Source organism: Pantherophis guttatus, chromosome 3, assembly GCF_059756535.1.
Source record: "Pantherophis guttatus breed Tessera chromosome 3, ASM5975653v1, whole genome shotgun sequence".
NCBI lineage: Eukaryota > Metazoa > Chordata > Lepidosauria > Squamata > Colubridae > Pantherophis > Pantherophis guttatus.
In genome coordinates this window covers 73,681,389-73,704,487 of record NC_142065.1, presented here as the reverse complement: position 1 = coordinate 73,704,487, position 23,099 = coordinate 73,681,389, and the positions used below count along the sequence as shown (strand labels likewise).

The 23,099-nt window shown below is 39.9% G+C and overlaps 1 protein-coding gene across 3 annotated transcripts in view; it reads left to right on the top strand.

Annotated features, from left to right (window-relative positions):
• Window positions 1–23,099, top strand: part of SLC44A5 (solute carrier family 44 member 5) — a 169,853-nt gene that overhangs the window by 127,225 nt on the left and 19,529 nt on the right. For all 3 annotated transcript variants that reach the window (XM_087889832.1, XM_034437013.3, XM_087889833.1), the window contains 7 exons: window positions 375–494; window positions 10,000–10,060; window positions 12,233–12,356; window positions 13,804–13,887; window positions 14,143–14,255; window positions 16,111–16,242; window positions 19,210–19,309. In XM_087889832.1, the coding sequence (XP_087745958.1) occupies window positions 375–494; window positions 10,000–10,060; window positions 12,233–12,356; window positions 13,804–13,887; window positions 14,143–14,255; window positions 16,111–16,242; window positions 19,210–19,309 (734 nt within the window). The remainder of the gene's footprint in view (window positions 1–374; window positions 495–9,999; window positions 10,061–12,232; window positions 12,357–13,803; window positions 13,888–14,142; window positions 14,256–16,110; window positions 16,243–19,209; window positions 19,310–23,099) is intronic.

Genomic DNA, 23,099 nt, shown 5'->3' with positions numbered 1-23,099 from the left:
GCCTGATTCACAGATTCACTTTGATTAATTGCTGCACAAGATACAAATTTGTCTTCTTTTGTCATTTAAAAGTTAATTTTTAAAATTATTTATGAGATATTTAGAACAAGAAGGAATACTAGGAGAAATTCTATAGACATTGAAAGAAGAATATTTTTGTTTCTTCTCATTTCCCTTGTTAGACATTACAAAATAGAGAAGAAAAAAAAGAAATTGTTATATGTGTATACTGTATATATGCTTTGCTAAGCAAACAATCTGTTAAAAAAAGATGCACTTTTAGAGATGATAGATTTTTCTATAGGTCTTTTGGTAATATAACAGTCTCATCCTCCACTGCTACTTCAATCAGGTTTTCGGTTTTGTCTTAAAAGCTTTGTGTTTCAAAGTGCCCAGACAGATTTGCAACCTACATAGAAATGCAATCTTCCTATAGAAGTTATTGGGAGTACTACAAACAATTTTGCAAGCCTGGATTTACTAAGCCACGCAAGGTGAGTTTATCAGTCTAGAATAAAAACATCAATGGTAAATTTATATCTGTATGACTTTCTCCATGATGACTTACAGCAAAGCTATTGCTATAAAGTTTCTAGTGCAAGGAAGTCAGCCTCCAAAATTAAAATTAGATGAATGTCTCTTCAAAGAGGCCAAAGTACACCACCAAATGCAATCATCTAAATACTTAAAAAGTAATTTATTCTATTTATATTTATTGAATATATATCCTGTATAACCTCTAGTAGCTCAAGGTACCTTATGTGGGCCACTTACAAAGGCAACCCTGTGAGGTACGATGGACTGACGGATAGTGATAGTCAACACAACGCATAGTTGAGAATAGTTTTGAACATTGATCTCCTCCATTAACCACTCTAAAACACCAGCTGCCTCTGAAAACATAGTAATTTTAATTTTAAAACAATGTAATTTAATGTAATTTTAAAACAAGTACTACATTTCCGACTTCTGGCGGCGACGTCAGCGGGTTTGGAGCTAGAGAACTGGGCTCCGTTCTTGAAACTCCAAGATTCCCACCTAGGAAGCCATTTTAGGCGCTATTGATCTTGGAGAGATCAATAGAAAAAGGAGGAAATTCCAAGGACCTCGGGGGGGGGGGAAGGCAACCAACCCAAAGGTTCAGGAGAAACCTCCTAATTCCAGACGGGAAAAAAACAGCCTTTATGGCTGGCCCGAAGCGCTGAAACCGCACAGGAGGAAGAGAAGATCAAACTGAGATATCGCAACTGTATCCAGTTTAAATTGAAAGCGGATTGAAATAATAAGAGGAGTAATCGAAGCACAGCGATAAACGAAGCAGAGAGTGGAGAGCAGCGAATTTGAGTCCCTAGAAGATGGCGGAATAGCGGCCAGAGAGAGCAGTGACAAAAAACAACAAGGGCAGAAGAAAATTTGACAGGCGGTGACTGCGCAAAAAAGAGAGACTGCTTTGAAACGAGAGGTTTCAAAGGGATTTACATGGTGGCGATTGACCAGACTCCAGATTTGGATTCAACAGAGAAGAAGGGGTTTTTTTTCGGACTTGATCAGAGAGACATAGCAAACTAGACAGAAGTATCCAGAGACTATTTAAATAGGAAGACAGCAAAACGGTAAGAGTGAGAGTGAGAGTGAAAGTGTCGGAGGCCATTGAAGCCGGGAGAGCGAGTGAGAGCAGCGCAACAGACTGGCAAGTGGAAAGTAACTGAGAAGTTAATACAAAAACTAATTAACTGATAACGACAAACGGGCTATTTTAAAGTGCTTTAAAGTGCTGAATTTTAGACAGTTGAACTTTTGGCTATTGGATACTTCCGGAGAGAGAGATATCAAAGACTATAATATATAACAACTTCGACACAAGAACTCCATAAGTAAGAGTGAAAGAGAATTATATATTAAGTGCAAAATAATCCTATATATATATAGGATTTCATCCCACCATGGCCATTTTAACATCTTTCAATATAGGAAAAAACCCTGATTGCAAAAATATCACACATTTATACCTATGAATCAAAAGAAATAAATATTTGACCTCTACAGGGAGGAGTCACAAAATATGGGTGTGACTGGCTGAAGAGGCCTAAAAAGGCCGAAATAGTGCTATCCCAGTCTCCCATAAGTCACAGAAGAAACAACATAAAATTTCTGACAGGTCTGAAAGTGATGAATAGAGATTTCATCGCACCATGGCCATTTTAACATCTTTCAACATAGGAAAAAACCCTGATTGCAAAAATATCGCACATTTATACCTATGAATCAAAATAAATAAATAAATAAATAAATATATATATATATACACACACACACACCTGATTAACCCTTGCAAAACAGTATATTCATTTATTAATGCTTGTTGATTGTGAAACATTTGATTAATTGATTTCTAATCTACTATATGGATAATTAAGAGCTAATTAGAAACAAATAGTTTAAGTGGATATCAATTTAAATAATATTTAATCTCTTATATATTTATCTTAGTTAGATTGTACTTGAAAGCTTTGATTTGATAGACTGATTATTATACCGATTACACTACTATATTGACATTAATTGATATTACTGATTATTATATTGTATTAACTATATTACGATTTAATGAAGTAATAGAACTCTAAGTTTTTCCCTCACCTCCTTCACCCTATTTTTCCTCTCCCTTACCTGAATACATATTTATATATTTAATTAATTATTTATTACTAGGGTGTTAAGGATATTTATAGAAGTAATTTATAATCCAATAAGATTAACCTTTATTTTGAAGATCTACACCATATAGACCATAGACTCTAGACAGTACTACTGATAAAATACTATCACAAATAACGATATTGAAATACAATAAGAGTAGTCTAGTGCATGAAATTTTGGAAGAACCTACGGACAATAAATTATAAATTAACAATGTTGGTACCATATAAGGAGAATCTGTACAAAATGTTCTACAGATGGCACCTCCCACCGGCCAGACTGGCAAGAATGTTTCCCAACACCTCTCCAACATGCTGGAAATGTAAACTTTATAAAGGAACCTACTATCACATATGGTGGACCTGCCCAAAAACAAAACAATACTGGCAAATGATCAGAACACAAGTAGAAGAAATCACACAATGAAGATTAGAAATGAGGCCAGAAACCTTTCTATTAGGTATAATAAATGGACAATATGAAAAGGAAATAAAATACTTAATCATTCATCTAACAACAGCAGCACGAATAATTTTTGCACAAAATTGGAAGAGTAGTGACACACCAACAGAAGATAGAGTAATTAGTAAAATTATGGAATGTGCAGAAATGGACAGACTCACAAAGGAACTACAAGATAAAGAAGAACACGACTACTATCTAGTATGGGAAAAGCGGTACACTTGGTTAGAAAATAGAAAAAGGAAAAAAGAATAGGGAGCAACTGGAGTTACACAAACAGGAACATAAATCACTAACACAAGTTAACAGTGAATCATACAGATAGATAGATGAGTAAGACCAAACAAAGAAGAGTCAAAACACAAATAAGAACATGTATTACAGTTGTGATAGCTTTGACAACATGTATACTCGAACTCTTTGTTTACATGTTTTGTATGTTTTGTTGTTACTCGTTTTGTCTTAATTTAACTCGTTTTGTTTTAATTTAAACAAATTAAAAAATTTTTTTAAAAAAAGTCCTACATTTCCATTTCACTGAACAATGCACCACAGTGTAATTATTATTATTTATTTATTATTTAAATTTCTATACCGCCCTTCTCCAGAATAGGACTCAGGGCGGTGAACAGCCAGAATAAAAAACAATACATACAAAATTTAAAAACAATTTAAAATAATTAAATATTATTGGCCGTAAATTAAAATAACCCAATTTAAAATCAATTTAAAATTAACTCAAGCCAGCCCCGCTAGTTGAAATAAATGGGTTTTCAGGGCCCGACGAAAAATCCGGAGGTCTGGTATCGTGCGTATCTCTGGGGGTAGGTCGTTCCAGAGGGCAGATGCCGCCACAGAGAAGGCTCTCCCCCTGGGGGTCGTCAGCCGACATTGTCTGGCGGACGGCACCCTGAGGAGGCCCACTCTGTGCGAGCGTACTGGCCGGTGGGAGACTATTGGTGGCAGAAGGCGGTCTCGTAAGTACCCCGGCCCTAAGCCATGGAGCGCTTTAAAGGTGGTCACCAACACCTTGAAGCGCACCCGGAAGACCACCGGGAGCCAGTGCAGCTCGCGCAGGAGAGGTGTTACGTGGGAGCGCCTCGTCGCCCCCATAATCCCCCGCACGGCCGCGTTCTGGACCAGCTGGAGCCTCTGGGTGCACCCCAGGGGGAGCCCCATGTAGAGAGCGTTGCAGTAGTCCAGGCGGGAAGTGACGAGTGCCTGAGTGACTGTGCGTAGGGAGTCCCGATCTAGAAAGGGGCGCAACTGGCGTATCAGGCGGACCTGATAAAAAGCTCCCCTGGCCACGGCCCTCAAATGATCTTCTAACGACAGCCGTGCATCCAGGAGGACGCCCAAGTTACGAGCCCTCTCCGTGGGGGCGAGTGATTCGCCCCCAATAGCCAGCGATGGCGTCAGCTGGCTATATCGGGACGCCGGAAGCCACAGCCACTCGGTCTTGGAGGGGTTGAGTCGGAGCCTGTTTCTCCCCATCCAGGCCCGCACGGCCTCCAGGCACTGGGACATCACTTCAAGGGCATCGTTGGGGTGGCCTGGGGTGGAGATGTACAGCTGGGTGTCATCAGCGTACTGATGGAACTCCACCCCGAAACCACGGATGATCTCACCCAGCGGCTTTACATAAATGTTGAACAGAAGGGGCGAGAGGACCGACCCTTGTGGCACCCCACAAGCAGGGTGCCTCGGGGTCGACCGCTGCCCCCCTGTCAACACAGATTGCGACCGGTCAGAGAGGTAGGAGGAGAACCACCGCAGAACGGTGCCCCCCACCCCCAACCCCGCCAACCGGTGCAACATGATACCATGGTCGATGGTATCAAAAGCCGCTGAGAGGTCTAACAGGACCAGGATAGAGGAGCAACCCCTATCCCGAGCCCTCCAGAGATCATCCACCAATGCGACCAATGCCGTTTCCGTGCTGTGCCCAGGCCGGAAGCCGGACTGGAGCGGGTCTAGATAGACAGCTTCATCCAGGTACCGGGGAAGCTGTTGCGCCACCACACTCTCAACAACCTTCGCAACAAAGTGAAGGTTGGAGACTGGACGATAGTTAGCCAAAACAGCCGGATCCAGAGAAGGCTTCTTGAGGAGGGGCCTCACAACCGCTTCTTTCAAAGCGGCCGGCAGGACCCCCTCACTCAAAGAAGCGTTAACAATCTTCTGGAGCCAGCCTCGTGTCACCTCCCGGGAAGCCAGTACCAACCAGGAGGGGCACGGGTCCAATAAACATGTGGTTGCGTTCAGCCGTCCCAGGACCCTGTCCATGTCCTCGGGAGCCACAGGATCGAACTCCCCCCAGATAACACTCTCAAGACCTGTCTCAGTCATCCCGTCCAGACATACCCAGTCAGAGGCCAGCCCTTCCCGAATCTGAGCTATTTTGTCATACAGATACTGCACAAAGTCCTCAGCTCGGCCCTGCAAGGGGTCATCCCGCACTTCCAGATGGAGGAGGGAGCGGGTCACCCTAAACAGGGCGGCCGGGCGATTATCTGATGACGCGATAAGAGCGGCAAAATAGCTGGATTTCGCCGCTTTTATTGCCACTAGGTAGGTCTTAATATGAGACCTCACCAGTGTTCGGTCGGATTCGGAGTGGCTGGTCCTCCAACTACTCTCCAGGCGTCTTTTCCGGCGCTTCATCTCCCTAAGCTCCTCGGAGAACCAAGGAGCTAGGTGAGTTCGGTGCCGGGTCAGAGGCCGCAAAGGCACGACACGGTCCAAGGCCCCGGCAGCCGCACTATCCCAGGCGGCCACCAGGTCTTCAGCCGAGTCATGAGCCAGAGTCTCAGGAAATGGCCCAAGCTCCATCTGGAACCTATCAGGGTCAATCAGGCGCCTGGGGCGGAACCACCTGGTCGGTTCCGCCTCCCTGCGGCGGGGTGCAGCGGTTAGAAAGTCCAGTCGAAGAAGCGAGTGGTCAGACCATGACAAAGGTTCGATGGCTATATCCCCTATATCAAGGCCACTCAACCACTGACCAGAGACAAAAACTAAGTCCAGAGTGTGTCCCCCTGTGTGAGTGGGGTCATGAATTAACTGAGTAAGGTCCATGGCCGTCATGGAAGCCATGAACTCTCGAGCCACCTCAGACGTTTCACCGATAGATGGCAGGTTGAAATCCCCCATAATAACAAGTCTGGGGGTGTCCACCGCCACCTCGGCTATAACGTTAAGCAGCTCGGGCAGGGCCGTTGCCACGTGGCAGGGAGCCAGGTATGTGACCAACAAGCCCATCTGTACTCCACGACCCCACTTTACAAAGAGGGACTCAGATCCGGCTATCTGTGGAACAGTGGTCTCCCTTGGATCCAGACCTTCCTTTATAATAACCGCCACCCCCCCGCCCCTGCCCTGAGCCCTTGGCTGATGAAATGCACGGAAGCCTGGTGGGCATATATCCACGAGGGGAACTCCCCCCTCCTGGCCCAACCAGGTCTCCGTAATGCCCGCCAGGTCCGCCTCCCCCTCCTGAATAAGATCGTGAATGAGGGGGGCTTTATTAACAACGGACCTGGCGTTGCATAACATCAGCCGAAGGCTCTGGCCCTGAGAATCTGGACACCCTGGGGAACGAGAAAAGCATTGGGGACCGGAGTGCGCAATCGCTCTAAAATAGCGAGTGCGCATTCCCCGAACATGATGTGGTCCCCAGCTACCGCCATATCTGCCCCTCCCACTCACTATGCTGATGGAACAGCCCTCTTCAAATCGAACTCCAACCCCCTCCCCGACCTCCGGTTCTACGTCCCTAATGTCGTAGCCCTTCGCTAAGGCTGGTCTTGAACCCGGTGGATTTCCCCCAGAACCCACCCTAATCTCCCCCGAACCCCTTAAAATGTTTGTTAAAAACCTACTAAAAAACCCACTTAAAAAACCCCTCAAACTCTTTTTTGCTGCATGCCATCTCTCGGGGCTCCAATGCCCGTCATCAAGATAGGCCCTCGATAACGAAGAGGGCCAAACCTGCGAGAGGGGGGAATCTCGCAGGGCACGAAGGTCATTCACCGAGTACATCTGGACATCAGGGGGAGGTGATAATCCATGGCCAGTAGCCAGGGGACAATTTGATGTTATCACAGTCAAGAGTAAATGTCAGGCTTCAATAGAATTCCAATGGGACACATAGGACCTCATTGCCCTCTCACGGCAATGGCAGGAGTAAGAATGCTGTTTCGGACCGGTGAAGGGTGACCCAGCCCCCCTCTCATGGCGGCTGGTCAACTACGATCGTCCAGAGAACCGGAGGTGAGACAGCAGCTGTAGACCCACTCCACCAAGACTTGAATCCCCAGATGTAAACCTCCATTCAATGGAGGGAAAGAATGGGATCAGGTCAGTCCACATAGTCCAGGGCAGGCTCAACGGTGGAGATTGTAGCCATCAAAAAAAACTATAGGGAGGTCAAGATGACACCTAGTCCAGGAGATGATGATGGGGGGGAAAAGAGGAGAGCCAAGGCAAACAAACGCCAGAGGGGGGAAAAACCCTCAGTCATGGTCCAGCTCTCCCCCATCCCTCCAGATCTTCCTTATAATCATGCTGCTCATCTCGCCCAGCCTTCATAGATCAACATGAAGGCCTCTGGGACGACCAAGGGCCAAACAGTGCCCCACAATCACCCAGGAGATCTAATGCCACGAGTAAGCAGCTGCCACCATCTCCAACACTCCCACAGACCAAACTGCGGCGGCCCCTTCCTTGAGCCGGCGGCCGCCATTTCCACGCCGCCAGCATCGCTGCCGCCGCTGTTGCCAGCCTCCCCGTCCTCACCTCGCCCCCCTCACCGCCCTAGCACATGTCCAGAGGGCGGATTGGGCTGGCGAGGATCCCGACAAGGATGCCGCACCGCCGCCATCGCCGCGGCGCTGACGCCGTCTTCCTGGCTCTGCCGCCTTTGCCATGGGAGGTCTGCCGCCGCCCCCTTCTCCTTCGGGCCGCTCTCGCCGTCCTGTAGTCTCCACAAGCCGCGAGCCTCCGCGAGCCTCCAGGACGTTCTAAGAAGCCAGAGACCCCCTCAGCAGAGAGCCCCGACACTCCTCCAGCTGGGCCAGGGCTGCAGCGATAGAAATTCAGCCCTTCAAGGCCCCCCTGAAGCCATAATCACCCCCCCGAAATACCGGAGTCACAGGGAAGTCGCCATCTTGCGCATGCGCAGAAGTCTTGTGCAATAGAATAGTTAAATTTCTATATGTGGGAAGCACAGCTACACGCTCAGCATTCACCTCTGCCGAGTGGTGGTGCAATTGGTGTCCGCCGAGGCCCCGTTTGGTCTTAAAATGGGAACTACAAAAGCATGGGAAGTTGGGATTTCCCGTCCTGTTTTGGGTGCCTATACTATTGGCATCCCCATCTCTACTACTGGAGTCCGAAAGTCCAGGGGGACCAGGACTGAATACTATAGTCATGTTAGCAACCAGCAGCAAGCCCTCTACAAGGTGGTTGGCCTTGCAGGGGGGGGTGGCTTGAATCTTAGCTCCAGTACTTAGACTCACAGACACTGTTCGTACCTTCTCCAGCGGTCACCATGTGGAGGCGCCCAAGCCGTGCAACTGTGTCCCAGTTAAGAGAGTCATAGTCTCACTTAAGAGAGCCATAGAGCCATCACTGATCCAGAACATTTTAGCAGAGGTAAGGAAAGAGTGAGAAGGGCAAACTTAAAGGAGGTCCCGAATTGCGTGACCCTGGTCCATACGTAAATCTCCTTTTCTTCTCTGTCCCATAAGGTCAGTCTGTACATCTGTTTGCTGTTGCAGTACACATCTGCACTACTTACTTCTTTAGTGGGAGAAATGGGTTCCTTTGTCTCTCATTTTTTTAAAACCAAGGTAGTTGAATTTCAAAGTGCATCATCAGCTAAGGAAAAAAGAAAGCATCTAGTATCTTAGGTTTATCAGAATTTCGCAGAAATGAATTTTGGCCTACGTCTGGAGCTTTGTAATACAGACATTCTTGCAGAGAATCCAATCATCTGGTAGGAGTAAGGAATTAAGTAATTGCTAAAGAAAACAGATTCAGCCACATTGTAGAATTCCAGGACAAAATGTGGGCAATGAATGGCTATATTTGATATTCATTAAATAATTCGTAGCATAACACAGGGGTGGAGGAAAGCAGAATGGTGCTTGTGACCACGTGATCAAGGTCCTGTTCATTGGTACATCTTATAGCAGAGGTCTTCAAACTTGGCAGCTTTAAGATTTGTGCACTTCAACTCCCAGAATTCTCCAGCTGGGAGTTGAAGTCCACAAGTCTTAAAGCTGCCAAGTTTGGGGACTCCTGTCTTATAGTATTAGTGCAAGTACAAAAATAGGATGCTTTGATCATGTAGTCTCAACTGCTATCTTGGCTTTTTGAATCCTCATCTGACAATTCAGTGTAGGAAGTACTTTATTTCAGTGATAGGATAAAGCAAAAGATATAAGACATTGGAATTAACAAATTGATTTGCCGCCAGGTCACTGGTTTGAAGCAACTTTAGTTTTTCAAAAATTAATTTTTTCTCCAATTATCTCATATTGAAAAGCTTTTACAAAGCCTGGATTTCAGTCCTAAATTCATTATGCTTATTCTATTAAAAAGCAATTTAATTCTGAAATTAGGTCAAAGCTACTTGCTCAAATATTTTCTCTTCAAAGTCATGACACGAATCCTCCTGGCTTCTTTTTACCATTAATGGGAAACCAGTAAGACCTGAACTTCATAGTTCTCACTGAAATTCTAACCAATAATGTGTAATAACTTTTTGATTCTTGGCATTAAAAAACGGTTAACATTTTTCTGCATTTCTTCTTATGCTTTTATTTTGACTTTCAGTCTGTAACTCAAGTTATGCGTGATGAAGATTGTCCTTCTATGATTATTCCAAGCCGGCCTTGTAAGTATCTGTGTATTTATGTTGTGTTAACATTGGCAGGGCCAAATACTAAAATCTTATTTTCTTTTGAGATTTGAGATATTCTGAACTAAAGTTCAAGGACATAGTATAAGGGATAAATTAGAAAAATACTAGATTTACACCTTAGGTAAAGCATAATTTGTTATAATCATGATTTGTTAGTATGTGTTATCTAGCTATTAGCTGGAAATTATGGTTCACACATGATTCATACATTGGATCCCAATAAACCAAGTATGACTTGAATGAAGAGAACGTAACTAAATTCAAGTGATATGTATATTTGTAGCACTTTAAAATACTCCCCAGTACAGTTAATCCGCAGAATTTGAAATCCTAGTGTTTCCCATTTTAAATCTTTCTTTCCTCCAGCTACAATATAATAAGACCACTTACGTACCCCAAATATCAGCTAATTGTATCCTTGAATAAGGTAGAACCACGTAATACTGTGTACAGTCTTCATTTCCATATTATTTTTCTCATATCTTGCTTTATCTTAGCATACAGTATACTGCAAATACATACATACATATTCTGCTAGTCTCTTTTGGGTTATAAAATAATGCTAAATCCATTTACTTCTTTCTGAACTGTTTCTCTCCCCTTTTCTTTTCACTCTAGTTTGATCAGCATCCTTTTCCTTTTTGCAATGCTTCCTTTTGGATTCACAAGACATTTTACAGCAATGTGGATTGTTAATTTTCTTTTAATGTGTTATATAAAATTAGTGTTCATATACCATGGTTTGCAGTGGTGGGATTCAAGTAATTTAACAACTGGTTCTCTGCCCTAATGATTTCTTCCAACAACCACTTTGCCAAACTGCTCAGAAAGTTAACAACTGGTTCTCCTGAAGTGGTGCTAAGTGGCTTAACCCCACCACTGATGATTTGTATCTTGATGTGCAAACCGAGCCAGCAAGCCCTATTTTTTAAAAAAAACAACATGCTGAAGAATACGTAGATATGTGAATCCAGTATCTATTCATGCTGTGGCTTGTCTATCAGTTACAAAGAAGCCCAAAACTACAATAATTGCTGTGATGGAAAAATGTAGTAATGTTTTGTCACAATTTTCAAATTCATTAATAGTTATAAAAAGGTAGATATTTACCAGAATAACCTAAAATGTAGTATATTTCAATTTGTATGAAGTAGAAGCAAATATCGCAGGAAAGTAGTAATGCAAAATGGATGCAACTATGATCTCCCCACTTTCCCACACCAACAGTAAGAGAAATAATGTAGATTTGTAAATGACTTTCTATAATTGTCTGTGTAAAATTTTACAGTTTTGCTAATAATTTTAGCAGCAAGGAAGTAAAGAAGTAGTAGCAATCCATTCCAATTAACAAATGGAATATTGCTAGAAATAGGGAATTGTTTAAAATGATTGGGGCTTTTCTTTACGGTCATACTTATGGGATTCCTGAAAATGATCATTGATTGATAAGGGTGATGGGTGATTTTTTTCAATGATTGAAAAAGCATATCACAATTCTAAAATAGTTAGGAAATATGTTTAATTTTGACACTAGAAAGAAAAGAAATTACAGAAAGGACATCGGTATGCTTAGGAGGGTGCTTATTTTTCTAGCCCATTCTATTTGTATTTCCTGGTAAAATATATGAGGAAATCCCCTTGTGGGGCAAACCCCCTTGGGATTAGCGTTAAGTGTCCATGAATTTGAAGAACAAAATGGACATTGCTAAAGGATTTATAATGCCTCAGTATTCATCCTATTTACATTTCTTGGTAAAAGGCGTAGGAAAATCCCATTGGGGCTAGGGTAACGTCTCCATGAATTTAGAGAGCAAAATGGACACCGTTAACAGATTTGTAGCTCATCGGTATGCTTAGGAGGGAGCAGGTGTTTTGAGTCCACCTTATCTACATTTCAAATAAAATACATGGAAAATTTCATTAGTATATTTAATGAAACAGATATTGTTTATGAATTACACACTATACTGTATAACACATACCGCTTTAAACAAACAGAATTTCTGCTAATTAATATATCTAGTCATATTAAATCTAATATGATGAAATTTAGTGCAATTTGATCTGTATTGTTTCATCTCAGTATCAAATATGAATCATAATAAAAAGACACATGACACTACAGATAGCTTTTTGTTTCCACAGTCCTTAAGAGGTGCTTTCCTGATTTCTCTACTAAAAATGGAATTCTGACTGTGGCCAACCAAACTACTTTCAGAGATGGAAGAGGAAAAACACGGAATGTAACAGATCTCAGGGAAGCAGCAAAGTATGGATAGAGTGTGTTTTTGTGTTTACCTATGCAACTTTGCTTGACCAGTTGTCATATAAATACACTGCCATGGATTTTTTTTTACAGTAGTAATCTCACAGACAAACCTCTATGTAGTAGAGAAATTTCATGATTTTGATTTCATTTGTTCCATGAGCAACTTTATATGCAAATTATTTTTTTATCCATGTCTGTAAGCTGAATTGTGGCAACTGGACTTCTTTTTTTTTTTTTGGTCTGAAACATTTACTCCAGTGATGGGTTTCTACCGGTTCACTCCAGTTTGGGCGAACCGGTAGTGACGGCGGCAGGAGGCACTGCCCACCCGGCCACACATCACCATGGACGCTCTATGCATGCACAGAAAGTTCTGCGCATGCGCAGAAGCGCCATGCGCAAGCAAAGCAAGCACGCATGCGCATTCCCGGTTCCAAAGTGGGAGCGAAGGTAAGAGGAACCCACTACTGATTCACTCCTTATCCAAGTATCTTGGACTGATTCAGTCAAATAATAACATTATAGCTTGTCATTAGGATTTTTGTTTTATTTTTACCCTTTCTTTCTATTCAAACAGGATATTAAAGGCTGCTTAATAAAAGCAATACTTCATTCATTTGACCAAGCAGTTTTCTCTGCAGCAAAAGGAGGATGCGCTAATGATGGGGAAAACAGAAGAAGTTCCATTTTCCCCATCATGAGCATCATTGTAGCAGAGGTTGAAGAGAAAAAGTGATTGGGCCAAAGACTCCCATTACTACAGTATTTATGGCTAAGACTGCTCTTGAACCTGCATTTCTTTGGTCCTTGTTGACATCTTAGTCACTATAAGGACTCTCAAGCACAAGAAAGACAACCTTAAAAATAAACTCCAAAGCTTTCCATCTTGCACAACCTTCAGAACGGTTAATTCAAAAAAGCATAATCCATAGTTGACTTTCAGATGACGCAGCCATCTATAGTTAACCAGTACTAAAATCCTACAGATGCTTCCCTAGAATGGTGCTTATACTATAACTAGTAATAGAAATGTTGTTTAGATATCCTACAGTCTTATTGTTTAGATATCCTATGATGTTATTTTAATTTTAATTTTTTGGAAATGTTAATAGTTTAATAGCGTAAGCTATATGTACTGTAATATATTGTATAAAAGTATGTCCATTGAATATGTATAGAATTAGAACCTACATTCTTGCCTTTTCCATAAGATTTATATTTTCTTGTAGCTTATTATTGCTTTGAGCACAAATCTCAGTGTAATATAGGTTTATTACTAGGGATGACCCTAGTAATATTCCATTTTGCCAATTAACCAAACACTATGGACAGAGTTGTGACTTAATTTGTGACTTGATGTACATATTACTTACAGTAAGCTCTTAGGTTGGTTGATTTACATAAGAGGGACCTAGTCTAAAACTTGTTTTACTTTTCCTTTTTAAAGTGGCATCAATAATGTTCTTGATGCAAGATCAGTTGGGATGAAGATTTTTGAAGACTACGCGAGCTCTTGGTACTGGATTTTAATGTAAGTTCTTATTCATCAAAAGTCATGCCTTCAGCATATAAACAGTCATGGTGCGTGCAAAGTGGGAATATAACTTCTCTTCTTAGCCCTTATTCATTCTTTTGTGCTTTCTTTATTCGGTTCTTTTATATGAATTCATTTTTTCTATATTTCTAGTTGCTATTTGCTTTAGGTCTCAATGAAATTAGGGACACTGTATGAGACTGCTTTCTCAATTTTTAACTGTTGTATATTTTGTTTTTGTTTTACTTCCAGAGGGCTGTTTATTGCGATGGTAGTCAGCTTGCTCTTTCTTGTGCTCCTGAGATTCATAGCAGGAGTTCTCTTCTGGATTTTCATCTTTGGTGTAATTGGGATTATAGGATATGGTAAGTGCCAAATATTACATACAGCCATCTAGCACTTTATTACTAATACTGAGATAAGCAGAACTGATTATCAGTTAATTCTATACTATCTCACACTTTCCCCATTAAATGACTTAGTGTTGGGCCATTCTATTTGTCCTCTAGATCGGGGGTGTCAAACCCGATCGCATTGCAGGCCATATTGTGATGTACCAGGATTGTTTTTGTCCATTGCGGAGCCGGGGTGGCCATGGCCTGCATGGGCCTTATCCAGCCCGCATGCTGTGTGTTTGACACCCCTGCTCTATAGACTCTTTTCCTATTACAAACTAGCTAATGGAATGTTAAATAGCCATGGTATAAACAGCAAACCCCACTCCCTTCTAGCACTGATGATGTTACCTAGTTAAGTAATGAAACATCTGTAAGAAAACAATCAAGCTCAGAGAGCACCAAGGATTCCACACAATATGTTCTTCCTTCAGCAGTACAATACCTAGTATTAATACTTTACTACTACGTAGGCCAAGGAAAAACATCCTAGTCTTCTACCCACTATGCAGATGTTTACTTGTTATGTATGTGTGTTTTAGTATATCTAGAGTATAATATCACAATCTGGTTTTTGTTTAAATTTAAATTAAACAAAATTGTTTAAATTTATGATTTCTCCTTGTTCTGCCCTACTAAATACCGAAATATAACATGATAGATTTATAGAGCTCTTAGTTTACAAGAATTTGAGGTGCCTTACAGTCATCCTCATCAAAACTATCCAACCTCAACTAAACAACTAGGTAGGACGTAAGGTTGGTTTATGTGACAAGCTTTTTCAAAAATGTATGTATGCCTTTCTATAGATAGAGAAACTAGTTACCTGGCTCATCACCTGTGACAATTTAATAACCTATTTCACTGCATACTGAGAAAGTGAATTTTTCTGCAGTTTCCTGATTCAGAAACACCTGTACAGTTATCAAACATGACCCACATATCATATGAATGCTCTGTTTTGACAGCTATCAGTGTAGAATATTCAATATTCTTCATGTTTGATGTTGCTCCCTGATAGAACTTGAGATTTTTTTCCCCACCTGAAACATGAGAGAAAATACTGGGTGGTGCTCCACCTTCTCAAAAAGTTATTGGCAAGTTTCTTTTGGAATTTCAATTATTTGTGAAAAGACTGATGATTGTTTGGAAGTCAGGAAGCTATTTTCTTCAAATAAGAGTACCTCTAGACATTGTAAGGTTTGTTTTGCTTTCTTTTTAGTATTTACTGGCTAGATTTATAAAATAACTCATAGAGCAGCTAATCTCCGTTTGCCATACAAAATGAAATATAATAAAATTTTAAAATAATGCAATAATTCATTTGAAATTCAGCAGAGCAGAAATATGCAAATGTTTGCCAACATGGCAGGTGTGATATAAAGTTAAAAAATTAAATGGAGCATTGAGAACAGGAACCAAACCCAAATCACGGGAACTGAAACTAATGCATTCAAAATTTCTCTAAGAGCAAAAGAATTCTAGTCTTTCACTAGTAAAAATAGAGATCCCGGGGTTTTTTTTAGTCCAACAAGAACATACCAAATCAAGGGTTACTTCTGTAAAAATCTCTATTTTTCTCTCTTTTGCCATTCATAAATTTCTGATTGATAAGCATATAAAAAGTGACTTTTGATCATGCATACATATCAGAAGAAGGCTTCTACTGAGTGTTAGGTCCCAAGTCAAGCATGTAGTTTGCAGCTCTTATATTTGATCTGGCATCTTTCTGCCAGAAAGTTCTCTTTGGTTTGAAACAAACCATAGTATAGATTATCGAAAGGATGTAAATTGTTTTATGATTCTATTTTTTCTTTTTCAAAAGGTATCTGGCATTGCTACTGGGAATATCATCGCCTTCATGGAATACCTGGTTCTGATCTTACCATCTATGATATTGGATTCCAGACAGATTTCAGGGTCTATCTGCAACTGAGGCAAACATGGTTAGCATTTAGTAAGTGAATTTTTGAGAAACCTGTATTTTGAGACACCTGCTTAATATTATCCTGACTAAACAACTTCTTTGATGATTGATTGACACCATACTCAATATACTCCATGGTAAGCTATGATATGTTTAAAACATGGGTTGACAAATAAGCTGGAGTTAGATGAGTTTATCCAGCACATTGAAAGAAAAAAAATCAAGGGTACAATATGCGAGCTTGCTCTCTGAAAACCAGATTTCCTAAATGTCTTGTTTGTCTAAACAAGACATTTCTAAATGTCTTTATTTCACTGCAGTTATATACCACTACAATTTGAATTGATTCTCAGAGGCTTACATGATATAAAGAAATTTATCCATAGTACAAATTGATAATTAAAATGCCACAGAATCACACCTCCATCTCAGCTCCAATATTAGTAAGAAATAACAAAGATAAAAGATGGACCAGAAGGCTTTCTGGATAAACTCTGGCTTCAGGATTTTCTTGAATGTTATCGTATCAGATAAGAATATTAGTCTTATCTCCAGTAGGAATTTGTTCTAGAGAACCAACACAACACTTGAAAAGCAGTGACTTCCATCCTTAGCTTCTTTTATTCTGCAAAGTTGAGAACTAGGAGTATGTTAATCCTAAATGCCCTAATATTTGGGGTGCTTTTGTTTGGACCAAGTCATCTTGCAATGTCTCAGGTGCCGAGGTAGAAAGATCTTTACAGGTCAAAATTACTTTAAATTACATCTAGAAGTCAATTGGAAGCTAATTCGTAACTCACAGCATAGCTGTAATGTGTCCCCAATTCTGGACTAATAGTTACTTCTGATTTGTCTTTAAAGGTACTTCCATGCAGAGTGCATTGTAGCTATCTAACTGGGTTAGTCAGGGCAAGAGTTAATTGTTCCCAGGTTCTCTGACACCAGATAATACTGCAACTGGTGAATCAGTTATTGCAACTGGGCTATAACTTCTCTAGCTACAATTTTACTTGCTGTTTTAGCAGGAGCTGTGAGTTCAGAAGGGCTTTCTAGTGATAATCTTGCTCCTTTGTGAGCAGTGTTTGCTCATCAAGAGATAACATTGAGATCAACAGATGACTTTTTGAACAAACATGACTTCTGCTTTCTTGAATTCAGCTTTAACCCATTCTGACCTCTCCAGATCCTGGAAACCTCCAAACACTTAGAGATTGTCAACTTCCTGGCCTGCGGGCCAGATGCATCATGTGTTGGCCATGCCCACGCCCAGTTTAGTGAAGGTGGAAAAAGTCCCAATACATCATGTGACGCCACCGTGATGACATGAGTTTTACACCCCTGACTTGGAGCATTAATGTCATCTCTGTCACAGGGCAAGAGAGTGTTATAAAGTCTGTTATTATCAGCATGCTAATAATATTGCACCCCAAAATGTCAGGTGATCACACATAACAGCTTCAGCTAGAGTATGTCCATGACTAAGAGACTAAGACCAAGAGCCGAGGTGGCACAGTGGTTAGAGTGCAGTACTGCAGGCTACTTCAGCTGACTGCTAGCTGCAGTTCGGCAGTTCAAATCTTACAGGCTCAAGGTTGACTCAGCCTTCCTTCCTTACCCATCCTTCCAAGGTGGGTAAAATGAGAACCCAGGTTGTTGGGGCAATATGCTGACTCTGTAAACCACTTAGAAAGGGCTGTAAAAGCACTATGAAGCGGTATATGTCTAAGTGCTATTGCTATTTCCAGATGCTGTGACATCTGGAAATTATGGAATGTGTGGTCTGGCGTATCTATATGGCTCCAAATTGTAGTCATTTGCTCTGGAATATGCTTTCAGGCTATGCAAGATGCAGCCAAGCTGTTGACTTTATTTGTTCTTAAAGTGAATGAATGAATTAGAGAATGCATGATGAAACATAGCTCATGCTTTGTTGCACCTGTGCAGGTAGGAAACATGGGAATAGGCTGGGAAGATCCTAGGATAAGTAGGGTAAGTTGCACTGAAACACAGTACAAAATATTGTATTTTACTGTCCCATATAGATAAATAAGTTTCTTAAAAATACATTACATGTTCATTTAGCCTACAGGCAAAATCAAATTGTAAAGTCTCCCTGGTTTTTTCCCTGCTCTGGAGACAATAGTATTGTATTCTAAAACGTCTGGTGGATCAAGACTTAAAATGAATAGAATTTAGAAATAATCCTCATTATGTTCAATAAAACTCAATGTGAGTTTTCATGCCTGAGATAAAGTGGATTGTTCCTTTGTTGTTTTTACCCTGTTGCTTTCTGAAAAAGAAAAAGAAAAGACATAAGATTTCAGTGTTATTTCTCATTTGCAGAATTTCTGAATCTTGTCAAAACATATTGGAATTCTATATGGCTAACTTCAAGTAAATATCAGTACATAAAGTACAGAAGTAAATATCAGTACATAAAAAATAACTGAAATTCAGGCTGCTGTTAGTCATTAAAAAGTTAGTATCCAAGAATAATAATGGTAAGCACTGAGATACAATAAATAAGAGAACAAAATCAGTCACATATAAGCATTAATTATATCCAACATCTTCAGATATGAATGAAAATAGCAAAAGGGAGTCAGTGAGTAGGACTGTCTAATTGCAAACAGATATTTCTTTACGCTAATCATGTTGAATTTGAATTATATTTAAAGCTCTGCATTGCATTGAAATTGCTTTGCTTTTAAATGAATGGTTTTCTTCATCAACTTTGTTGTACAATATGCCATAATATTCATTGAGGAGACGCCTTACATATGCAAAATGAAACACATAAGTACAATTGTGATGAGAGAGTACAATCTTGATGACATTCTTGCACAGAGGCTAGATCTAAGTACGTTAAGAATTAATTCTGCTGGAATCCTGAATAAGATGCGGTCGTGAAAGGGCCTACCCTTCTAACTGGTAATGTGTTGTTGTGAGATTAAGTCAGCCTTATTTTTTGACAAACTCATTTCTTGTTATTTTCAGTGATACTACTTTGTATAGTGGAAGTTGTCATTATACTGATGTTAATATTTCTGAGAAATCGAATTCGGATTGCAATTGCCCTTTTGAAAGAAGGTAGCCGGTGAGTATTATTAGCATCCTCATTTTTGCAGTATTCTGAACACAGCCTTCCCCATCCATTAGTGCAGAGACTGTGACCTAATATAGATTTTTAGGGTTTGCTAGAAATTCAGGGCAATATACCACTTGATTTTTAAAAAAGGAGAAAAAAGAAGCATGTTAAAATGAGAATTGTGCGCAATTTCACTTTTGAGCCTTACTTGGCAAGCAAGAAACTGATTTTACTGCAATCCCTTGCAAATGTCTTCCTTTCTCCAAGCCTCAGATGATTAAACAGCTTCAACTGTGAGGCAAGAACATTTTTTCCCCCTGCAGCCTAAAACAATTTTAAGCATCCAATTTTTGTAGATTACAATGTGAGCTAAATATATAACGGAATGCTCTATTCCTTACCCTGTTTACTACCTAATTTTAGAGTTAGAGAATGGCTTACCGAGGTTGGTGGCAATTTTTTTTCTATCTGCCCAGCTGACAGCTGGTTTTCCTCATTCAGGCTGGTAAAATCAAATTCAGATCCACTGAGAGCTGTTTTCTGCTTTCACACCCTCCTATGGTGCTTTCCTTCTGCTTCTCAGCACACTTGTCTGAATCATGCCCTATTCTCCATATGACTCTCCTAAAGTAGCAATAAATTTTCAGCAATTATCACTGGTCCGTCCATTTTCAGTTCAACAGAAAGCCTTCTAAACATTAAGTTTTGAATTGCCCAGTGCTTTCTTTAGCCATTTTAGTTGCCAGCCTTGATGGCCATTCTACTTCCCTTCATTTTTTCTTCTTAGAGTGCTCTCTGATAATTTTGTGAGATTCCATTTCCAAAGTCAGACCATCTAGAAGCCCTTTCCCTTTCTCTCCTATGAGAAACGTTTCTATGAGAACTAAACCAGCTCTACTCTTTCCATCAACAAAACTGACACAAACTACCACAGAACAACTGTTTGAGTGCCTGCATAAAGATATGATTGTATGCAGAGTTGGCAAAAAGCCATGATAACTGGAAGCCTGCCAGGAAGATATCAGGTTGTTTGCTCTAGTCAGATTGTACAGTGAAGGAAGGAGACCAGACATTCTCTTTCAAAAGAGGTTATCTTAATGGTGAAGAGAAGTATTCTGCAAGAATGCCAAGTCTTGATTAATTAATATGACTCTGCTACCTCAAAAACTGTGAATTACGTTATCCACTTTATATAATATTTCTATTTTTTTATTTAAAACGTACATTTGGCATCTCTATGGAAGAATCGGTCAACATAATTTGTTTGTTTATTTTGTCTGAAATGATACCGAAAATAAATATAAGGCCAAGAGTATTCTCTCGGTTTTTTTCCCTCTATAAAGAGCAGCCTTGTCTCTGTCCTTGTATAAACTGAATTTCAGACTGTTATCCCTCACCAAGCCAATAATCAGGATTGCTGTTTTGGGGGAAGTTGAAAGTAAATATATATAATGGGGTATCAACTTTGTAGTCTTGTCATCAAACTCAACTATTTTTCTGGGCTCATCTGCAAGTATCATAGCAAATTAAATAATACAATTAAAAGAATATGTGCAGAAATTTTCATAAACGTCTAGTGAAAAAAATATTATTTCATTATAGCGTTGGCTATATTCCATGAAAGGTCACTGAAGATCACAGAAATACTGTCCAATGTTTCTGCATTGGAAACTGCATAAATATGATGCATTTTGATGCATTAATCAAAAGAAATGTTGCACTCCATTGTGAACACAGTAGACTGCAACCCTTAATCAAGGTCTTGAAAAATATGTGGTTAATGACTGAAAGCTTAAATTAAACCTTGATTTAAGAGTAATCCTTGATCAAGAGTAATTTTTTTCAAATTTAGTGTAATCATCTCTTCAGTGAAATGGCAGTTTATATTAGCAATAAATCAGTTATGATCTATTCATAGAATTTAACAAGCAGTTTATTATTGTAAACAATTTATGATTTCAATAAGGCCTATCTATTATTAAATTCTGAAATGCACTGATTTGTAGTAATTATTTCTTGAATAGCATAAGCGTACACTGTTCTTCAGTGATTGAAAAAAAACCCATTCAAGGTGTTTCTAGCACAATACATTAATTGTCCATGTAGAACTAACGTTTAATGCAAGGTTTAATTTAAGGTTTAGCTCTTATTTGAATTATGTGAAATAATTATAAACATGCACAGAGTATATTTGCTCACATTAGGGAAAGCTAATTAAAATTGAAATGGTAATTATATAAAAGTATTCTTGTGTAGAGAAGAAAGTCAGGTTTCATAACATTACCAAGAAATTATCAAGATCACATAGGGTAAAAAGGACATGAAGGTTTAATGATAGGCTGCATATGGAAGCTTGCCTTTGGTACCAGGTTTGATATTTGAGGTTTTGATAGATATATGGAAGTATATGTGCTATGTTGTCTTTTTATTGATATTGTTTTAATTGTTGGTTGGAAACCACCCAGAGTTCGATATAAGACGGGTGGTTATACAAATGTTTTAAATAGATAAATAAATGCATCCATCCATTCCTGGACCAAGATGCTCTGTTCAACACACTGATGAATGGACTATTACTATGTGCCTTATGTGTAGCTGCCCTTAAAGAATATCTGAAAGCTACAGTGGTACATATTGCAGTGGCATTATGTGTGCTGCTTGATCAGCCCACATTATACTTCTGCTCTGCAAGCTGCATTGGTTGCCATTTCTAGGTTCAATTCAAGATGCTGGTAATGACCTATAAATTGCTCTGGCTTGCCTGAGGGACTAGATAAACTCTCCCTGATTATATCTACCTTTGGTCCATTATGCTCTTCTGGCTATTTGGAAACATCATCAGGCAAAGAACGTTTTCTGTCATGGCATATAATCTTTGAATTATATGCCATGTCAGAAACAGATTATATATAAACTCCAGAGATTAGATTAGCCCTGAGCCTGCTGGCTGTTCATGAAAACTTAAAAGCATGGGTTTGTTACCAGACTTAGGGATCCAGTTGTGCAGCAGAACCTGTGCAATGGCTATATTCATTTATTGGTTCTGGTTCTACATTTTTACCAGCTGCTGATTGTGTGTGTTGTTTTATGATGTTTTTAATAGTTGTTATCTGCCTTGTTTTTAATGGTTGTTATCTGCCTTGAGTCATTTGAGATGGGCAGCCGTATAAATGGAAATAATAAACAAACATTGACAAAGAATAAAGAGAACAATAAAATGTTCCCTAGAAGAGATTTGTTAGAAAGGAGAAAAGAAATATTAGACTTTCATTTAAATTTGACTTTTTTTTACTCCATGCATGGACCAAAGAAAGTCTCCATTCTTGTTTACCCTTTTCCTACTTACAAGCAAACGGCTTATCCTAACCATACCACTTCTGAGTGGCTTCTGATTTTCTGCCATGTCACTCACAGGTGGTGCTGAGTTTCATTTCCCCCCTAAATATGTTACCCTTCTGTTTGAATATTTCCTTCCCTTTGCGGAGTCCCCTTCATTGGCAACAAAAATTGAAGATGTCTTCTGTGTATTTGTAAACCCAAGAAAGAAAAGTCTGAACTTTATTATTCTGTGGGATATTTCATTTTCATTTCATTTTATTAAATTTGTATACCGCCCTATTCCCGAAGGACTCAGGGCGGTGAACAGCCATAAAATAAAACATATAAATACAAAATTTAAAATAGAGATAAAACAAATTAAATAAATTTGGCTGAACCATTTTAAAACCCCAATAATTTAAAACCAAATTTAAAATTCCCATTTAAAAGAGGAAAAGTTTAGGTCAGGCCGGCTTGCTGG